Source organism: Idiotropiscis lumnitzeri, chromosome 5, assembly GCF_059441095.1.
Source record: "Idiotropiscis lumnitzeri isolate Australia: NSW breed Sydney's pygmy pipehorse chromosome 5, RoL_Ilum_1.0, whole genome shotgun sequence".
In the NCBI taxonomy this organism is placed as follows: domain Eukaryota; kingdom Metazoa; phylum Chordata; class Actinopteri; order Syngnathiformes; family Syngnathidae; genus Idiotropiscis; species Idiotropiscis lumnitzeri.
Window position 1 is genome coordinate 7,464,485 of NC_142395.1, and position 8,780 is coordinate 7,473,264.

The following is an 8,780-nucleotide window of genomic DNA, read 5'->3' on the forward strand; positions in this document are numbered from 1 at the left end:
CCTTCTAATATGATTATGATTAGGATGATGATAATGATGATGATGATGATGATGATTACTATTATTATTATTATTACTATTATTATTATTATTAATAATATTAATATTAATATTAATATTAATCGTTGTCGCCCCAGTTAAGCCCCTTCCAGCTTTTTATTTTTTTTTATATTATTATTATATGATATTTTTCCTCTCTCTCCATGTTTAGCAAGAGTCATTGAAGGGACCGATTACAAACCCTTCTTTGGAAATCATTGTACTTTCTTTGCTTATAACGTCCAAAAACTGAGCTCAATTGGCACCAAATTTCATGTGGACATCCCTACCTATAAATGGCTGACGTCATTACGACGAAGACGTTCGACGTCAAACATATTGTAAACATTAAAAAAAAAACGTATTGTAAACATATTAAAACTGTTGCTTTATGTTATTTATATAGAATTTTTGTTTAAAATCCCCCTGGCTCTTTTTGTCTTTTCTGTATTATGTACGTATTAATAACTGTTTGGTTTGTTCATGTTAATAAAGTTTAATAAAAACAAAACAAAAACGTATAGTAAATATCATCTCAACAAAATTTGCACAAGAGTACTGAGTTTCGAGATCCTCACAATAATCGTTCTCAAAATTATATATATAAAATTATTTGTTTTATCAATTTTGCTTTGTTAAGGGATATATTATTTATTAAAGGTAACTCTCGTTTCCACACAACAAAGCAATGGGCGAGTGTGAGGAATAAATTCTAACGGCCCCACATTTTGTATTTTATAACCCACCACCCAACAGGTCCTATATTTTCCAAGAAGCAAGAATGTTGTTGGTGGTGTTATTTTTGGTGTGTTTGTCACTGCGCACAGTGCACAGTATATTTGAACTGTCAATGTTCATCTGTTTCCTGTCCGATTAGTTCACACAAAACAAATGAATGGAATTTGTATCGTGCTTTTCCACCTATTATGGAACTCAAAGCTTCACATTGATCTACTGATAACATAACATCAGGAGCAACTTAGGCTTTGGTATCTTAATCACAGGCACTTTGACACGGTCACAACGGCCTGGCATCAAATTCACAGCTTGTGGGTGGGTAGAATGGTCGACGACTGAGCCATGCCACAACATAACCAACTAATTAAAACATTTTAGCTTGTGCAAGTAGCAGTTGATTTGAAACATTTTAATCAGTGAGTTAGACCCTAACTCATTGATGAAAAGGACTGTCGTGGGATGACTTGTCAGTCTAGTTCTCTTTTCAGATAGTGTACTATGTAGTAGAAAGAGAAATGTAACGTTAAATAATCTCGTCGAAGGGACAGGAATCACTGCAGACAGTTTAGTATTGGAACAGATCGGTGCTGATTTACAACTGTGCTGTTGTTGAAATTTCTAAATAAAACAAAGCTCTCCGTTGTGACAGTCAGGAAGGGAGTGGTGATTGGCACAGTTATTGTCCAATAGATGGCGGGAATGCGGCATACACACTATTCGCCAATAGCAAGCAACGAGGAAGAAAAAGAAGCCCCGCCCCTTGGCGGCTGTCAATATTTAAAAATGATCAATTTTACAGTTCCGGACGCTTTTAGATTATCAATATTAAATAACAACTTCAGTAGTTGAATAAGACCGCCTTGGTAAAATAATACCATGATCAAATTGTCCACTGTTTGTGTATGATCGGTAGTTTGTTTTTAGCATAACGCCGATTTAGCTAGCAAGAGAGGGGAAGAAAAAAGACATTACGCCGAGGTTAGTGCACTTTGTGTCTTCATTAATATCAAATGATGCGCTTTACACGTGGCGTGTTTTTCATGTTGACTAAATGTCTATACTCAGCGGATACGGGTGCAGATTCGGTTCGGCAACATGGCATACAGTGCCAGGAAAGATTCTCCTGAGCTTCCTGACTTCTCTCTGCTCAAGAGGCTGGCCAGAGACCAGCTCGTCTACCTGCTCGAGCAGGTAAGAACGTAATCGTGTAAAACATTAGCACCGCGTTATCATAAATGAATATATTAAAAACAAAACTAAGTTCATAGCGAAGGAGGGCAATGTAAATGCTGCTTTGTACAGTTTCAAGAAGCAAACCATACACACCAATCATCAGAAATTATTGGTGTCGTTAAATTCAAATGCTACATATTTGGTTGCCCGTTCTGGTGGAAGAGCAATAAAATTGTCGTTTCACCTAGTAAAAATGGCACCAGTTAATTAAAAGCAGAATATTTTTGAACGTGTAAAGATTTTTTCTCTTCTATTTATGCTTAATATTGACACTAATATGGGACTCAAAATTGCGATTCTTCCATAGTTTTTACACCGGTGATTAAAACTAGAGGTTCTCATACTTTTTATACCAATTTCCACCTTCCAAAATTTTTTGCTTTCCAAATACCACCATAATGATTTCATTAAAATACAGTGAGCTAGTAGAGGCAATGTTCATTAGAAACATGGTTGTATGGAGTTTTTTTTTTATTCATAAACAGTATTTTTAATGAGTGTAGGCCACTGAAACGTGACGTGCAGTTCACTTAAAATCGAAAAAATAAACTGTGCATAAATACTGTTCAATTAATTTAATTGTATAACACTTACAAATTAAGTACAAACTGTATTTACATCGATGTTTGAAACACTTGCTAAAAAAATACCTGCCATTATGTTGTATTTCAAAGTTAACTACAACTGTACTGTACTTAACAAACATAGCATAAAAAAAACCATACTCGACATTCACTACACTGCATTTTTTGGGTTAGGTATTTCTACTTGTGATTATTTCTTTCATTAAGGTTCACGGGGTTTTTCTCTTGTATTTGGATGTTTAATATGTGCATCTTACTGATTTTTGGGTGTGGCTTATGATGAGTGAATAAAGTTCAGGTTTCATTCGTGTGTGTTCATATAGACTAAACAGTAGAGTGAATATTTCCAACTATATATTACTGTAAATAATTACTCTATGTGTAATGATTAAAAAAAACATTTTCATTGAAGGCGCCATTTGTGCCCATATTTATTCATGTAGCTTCCAGGAAAGAAGGACCTTTTTATCGAGGCAGACTTGATGAGCTCGCTGGACCGTATCGCCAATGTTGCCATCCTGAAGGTGACCCTGACCTACCGCTTTAATTAAATCCCCTCAACAATGAATATTTTAGAGCATAATTTATCTCTCTGATCTTTTAACAGCAACATGACGTTGACAAACTATACAAAGTAGAATATAAACCCATTATTAGCACATCTGATCAGTGAGTACCTCATAATACACAAACACATTGAAACATACTCATGCACACATCAACTTGTAGATATCTGACAATGTGACTTTACTCTTTTGAGGCTCTGTTTTCTGATTCGGCCAAGAATACAAACGGTGAAGTGGATATGTGGTAAGTTGTAAGTTCGTCCTCATGTTACACACAAATATATATATATATATATATAGTAAGAGCAAGTTAGTTTCAACTCTTTAGATTGGTCAATAATTTGTAAAAAATAACACCCGCACGTGAGTGACTGAGTATAGATTTAGAAAAAATATTTCATTTACCAAATTTTGACCTATGAGGTTTCAGCGCAACACCACTGATATGTTACAGTCTTAATAGACATTACATGCCAATTATGGAACCATAAAATTATGCCTCAGCAAAGTTTTGCCAATTTCCATACCTTCTCTCAACAGATGTTGCCAAAACAGACAAAGCAGCAGGAACATTTAGAAGATACAAAATTATCTTTACACCTCAAAAGGTACCTGATATTTCGGTGTTTAGATACAAACAAGTATTGATTTACTCGCCCTGAAGTTATTGATAGTAATGTACTGTTCATGGCCTGTCTTCTAGTTTTATGCGTGTGAAACGGTGCTGGAGGAGCAGGGAGTCTTTGGAGGTTAGTATCGCTTGTACCTCTTGCATTCGTTGCTGCCCTCCCGTGTCAAGAGTGGTGTAGTTAGTTATTTTCTTTCATTTTATCTCTTACAGATGTGACAATGGATGAATGGGCCTTCTATCTACTTCCTTTGGACGATGACATCATCAGTCTGGAACTCCCAGAGTTTTTTCGGGACAATTATCTGGTATATAATATGCCCGTACTAAATATCCGTCATTTTGATTAGAAATAATTTTTTTCACAATGATAATGACAAAACTAATAGCAAACACTGAATGTTAGAAAGCTAACAATTCCACTTCTTCGGAAACCTTTTGTCATGAAAACTTGGTGAATCTCGTGCCTTCAACTTTGATTTCTCTTTCACATGTTTACTAGATCAGCACACTCCTTCACAAAAACAAACCATGCTTGTGTACTGTAGGTAATGTCAACCAATGGTAAATTAAAGACGCATTTTTAAATCATACAGCGCACTTTTATTTGATTACAGTCTTTTATTGTTAGTTGTGAACTTGGAGGTGCTACTCACACTTCTCCATGATGTTCACTCAGGCTGGAGACTTGCGTTGGGTGAGGTCAGTTGGCAGCGCTCTGCATCTGCTTCACTCCATTTATGGACCCTTTTCAAAGGTTTATGGTATTGGAAGGTGTTCAAAGGTACAGTAGGTCCTTGAGTTTTATGCAATTCACTATGTTTTGTTTTGAAAAAGATGGGTCGCTATCAGACCTTTTATTTTTGTCCTTTGTCTTTCGTCAGATGGCCTACGAGTCTTGGAGAGAGCAAGCGGAAGAGGGAGAGAATAAGGCTCGGGACACTGAAATAGGAAACGTTTTCTTAATTGACAGGGGTGAGTAGATGTGACTGGATTTGTCACTTTGTGGCCTGCTGGCTTTGCTCACCAATTCTGTCCTATTACAGATGTGGACTTTGTCACCCCTATGTGCTCACAAGTGGTTTACGAAGGGCTTGTGGATGATGTATTCAGAATCAAATGTGGTGGGTTACAAGCAAGTCAGTGTTCATAGACGCGCTACATTTAAGCCTCAACAGATAAAACTGACAATATTATATTCCATCATTCCAGTTGTATTTTTTACATGTAAATTCTAATGCATAAAATTCAGATTTGTCAGACCATAACTGTTTTATTTGTGTATAATAATATATAATCACAAACCTTATTTTTTTTCTCTACAGGATGTGTGGAATTTGGGCCTGATGTTTCCTCCACTGACAAAAGCATCAAAGTCATGCTGAACTCTCAAGATAAGGTAAGGCTGACATGAGAGGTGCAAAATATCTTTGCTCGAGCATGTTTTTTTAAGTTGATTTTCTCTTAGGTCTTCAGTGAAATCAGAAATGAACATTTCTCCAATGTCTTCAGCTTTCTCAGCCAGAAAGCCAGGAATCTCCAGATTGCATATGATGTAAGTCAATAGAAAGACATTCTTCAGTTGTCACAGCGGTGCGACTGAAACTTTACTTTTTAAATTCCATAGAAGCGTCGAGGGATGGACATAAAGCAGATGAAAACATTTGTGTCAGAAGAACTGAAAGGGCTGAAACAAGAACATCGGCTCCTGAGCCTGCGTGAGTGTTGAAGCAAAGTAATCTACATCTGCTTGATTTGACTTGCTTAGTTTTTACCAAACTTTGTGGCTTTCACTGCTCTCTCGTAGACATCAGCGCAAGTGAATCAATGATGAAGAAGAAAACGAAGCAAGATTTCCAGGAGCTGTTAAAGACAGAACACTGTTGGTTACTTCGAATACATTTTTTTTTTGCATCAGGATGCGACTAAACATCATCCTTCTAATTTGCGCATTTATTTGGCTAATCAATTATTTCATCACTTAATACAATACAATAGACTTTATTTGTATTGTGCATTTCATAACAGTTGCAGCTGATCCGTAAACATAAATGTTGTCTTTTTCCTCACAGCTTTACTTGAAGGTTTTGAAATCCGTGAATGTATTTCTTTCATTGAGGAGCATATCAACAGGCAGGTGGGTTGCCTTAAAACAGTCAGTGTTGTGACACAGTTTTATGCATGTACCGGTCGTTAAAAAGAACCTGATGTGAATAATTCCTGTAGGTCTCCATGACAGAAAGTCTTCGACTGCTTTGTCTTCTCTCTTTAACGGAAAATGGTAGGTTGTTCTGACATGTACGTTCAAAGTGCTTTCAAAAACAAATCTTCTGCTTCATTGTGCTTTACTGTAATTTGTGGATCCTGCAGGACTCCTGCCAAAAGATTATCGGTCTTTAAAAACGCAGTATTTGCAGGTGAGATTTCGCAATTGCTGCTGTTATTGTCTTTTCATTTTTGTCTTAACGTAGCATAATACCATGAATAAACAAGACAAATAGCAACTTTTACCGCTTCAACAGTAGCTGAAGAGAAATATTTGATTCCTCTATGTAGTTGTGTTCAAAGACTCAATATCTTACTATACCACAGCTTTGTTTCATTTGTTGGAGTAGTTCAATTCAAATATTGAAATTATCATATAGCTTCACAAAATGTTTTTTTAAGGCAGCTACCTAAATTATGTTATGTTACATAGTCTTGTTTCTTATTTCATATTTACAGCTCCAGCTGTTGTGAAATTCGCTATATAAATAAAGTTGCGTTGCATTACATTAGATTTCTCTAAAATGGTGACTTATTGGTCATTATTAGCTGTAATATATATTCATTAAAAATATAAACAATAAAATCATGAAATATTTAGTATATTGTCTACTGTTCTCTGCTTGTCCTTCATTAGAGTTATGGAGTGGAGCACCTGCTCACATTTGCCAACCTCAAGCAGTCGGGCCTACTTGTGGAGCAACAGCAGGGTGAAACACTGACCGTTATGGAGAGCAAAGTGGGTAAACTGGTCAACGACAAGACAGCAGGTACAGTAAAGGCAAGTTTTCTGGAGCAAGATTTAGTATAATGTGACCTGATGTCACTTATTTTATTGAATCTTTGTTTTAATATATATAAATGTTTTTCTTTTCCAGGGAAACTAACTGATGCTTTTTCGTCCTTGGCAAGGAAAAGCAATTTCCGGGCCCTAAGCAGAAAACTCAATTTGGTATAACATCATCAAGTTTGATTTGATGTTGATCATTTTGGGTAATTTCATTCGCCTTTTTTGTTAATTACCCTCTTCGCATACTATATTATTTTATGAAAAGGTGCCAAAGTCCGATGACGAATATGACCTGCGTGTCCCAAAGGACATGGCTTACATCTTCAGCGGCGCCTACCTCCCACTGAGCTGCAAACTCATAGAGCAGGTAAATAAGCAGGATTTCAAAATTTTTACTTAACGCGATCAAAGATGATGAAGCCCATTTTGTGTGCAATTCACAGGTGTTAGAGCGAGATGGTTGGACTGGTCTTGAAGAAATTACCAGGTTGCTTAATGGCAATGAGTTTGCCGTCACAGGTAAGACGTTGAACGGATTTGATGCAGTTGCATCAGTTACCAATTTGTTTGTTTGCTCCAGTTTCATGCTAATCACATTGAAGTGATTGTTTTCTTAAATATAAAATCCCATAAATATGTATATGACCTATTTTCAGATTATATGTTATTAATATGTGTACTTTATTATCTATAGTTACTATGAAATTGTCAATATTTATACCTAAAAAAATAGCACTCATTGCATGATTTTGAGTGTAGGATATTTTGTTTATTACCATAAAAATACAATCATGTAACGTCTACAGTTGGGATTTACTTTATAAACAATTGTAATTCTGAAATTACTCTACAATGCTTATCTTTTGTTCCTTTGTGTGTATAGTCATATATGTTGTGATAATATTGCTTCTGTGATACCCTAATGTCCCTCCCAGGTCTAGCAAATGTCTATATCTAGCAGTAGAGCCCAGCGTAAATGCACTGTGGTTTTGAAGGTACATGTTCTAAAAGTTGTCCGTCTTGTGTCAGGTAAAAATGGAGCAAAAAATGAGGCACAACGCATCGTTGTTGTCATGTTCCTCGGGGGGTGCACCTTCTCTGAGATTTCAGCTTTACGTTTCCTTGGTAGAGAAAGAGGTAAAGAATCCAAATGTGTATCAACACGTCACATGAATCTACTTTTAAATATCACCCTGATGTTGGTATCATAGTTGAGCTGAACACCTCATATGAATCTATTCTACAATTATGTGTTATTCTATTGAATTTTGTAGTCTTGAAAGACTATTGGTGAATTATGGAAATACCTCAGAAAGCCTCAATTTTGTTGAAATGTGTTATTTCTGTGGGGCACAATTTGTACTAGCACAATTTAATACTGATTCTTTTTTTGTGTACAGGATATAAATTTATTGTGGTAACGACTGCCATTACAAACAGTTCAAGACTGTTGGAAGGTTTGCTGGGCAACCATGTATGATGACGCCAATCACGATGGACCCCACAAATATTCCTGTCACTTGACAGCCAACTCTGATAGTTGTTGACTTGTCAGAAATTGTCTAAAAATTATTGAATAAAGATGTGCAATGTCAATAAATGTTTTTTTAACGATAGTTTTGTCATTTTTTAACATCTGTGTCTGTACAGTATCAGTAAAGTCAGTTCTTAAACTCATGTGTTGGATTGCAGTCACATTTGACAATGTTAAGAGTTATTAAATGGCGCTATGTAACCTTTCAAATTCTTCACCTCATACACTCATGGTGAGTATTAATAGCAAATTTGCTTCTGCAAAAAATGACCAAGTAGTGGACAATCATAACACACAAGGCTGAGAAAAGCACATCTGATAGACTGGTTGACAAATATGTAAGACATCAATCTAGGAATATTGTAAACATGTCACGTGTACTTATAGAGCAATTTCCTTTGTA

The 8,780-nt window shown here is 35.9% G+C and overlaps 1 protein-coding gene across 1 annotated transcript; it reads left to right on the forward strand.

Annotated features, from left to right (window-relative positions):
- The first annotated feature begins 1,520 nt into the window (after positions 1-1,520).
- vps33b (VPS33B late endosome and lysosome associated) lies at positions 1,521-8,459 on the forward strand. The gene is made up of 24 exons (XM_088296197.1): positions 1,521-1,755; positions 1,843-1,968; positions 3,038-3,118; positions 3,202-3,263; positions 3,355-3,404; positions 3,701-3,768; positions 3,864-3,909; positions 4,002-4,096; positions 4,468-4,572; positions 4,673-4,763; positions 4,835-4,912; positions 5,114-5,187; positions 5,257-5,343; positions 5,416-5,506; positions 5,596-5,670; positions 5,861-5,925; positions 6,015-6,069; positions 6,159-6,205; positions 6,691-6,823; positions 6,932-7,005; positions 7,109-7,210; positions 7,287-7,362; positions 7,873-7,980; positions 8,244-8,459. The coding sequence occupies exons 2-24, from the start codon at positions 1,873-1,875 to the stop codon at positions 8,321-8,323; spliced, it is 1,839 nt and encodes a 612-aa protein (XP_088152323.1). The 5' UTR covers positions 1,521-1,755; positions 1,843-1,872; the 3' UTR covers positions 8,324-8,459.
- Positions 8,460-8,780: the final 321 nt, after the last annotated feature.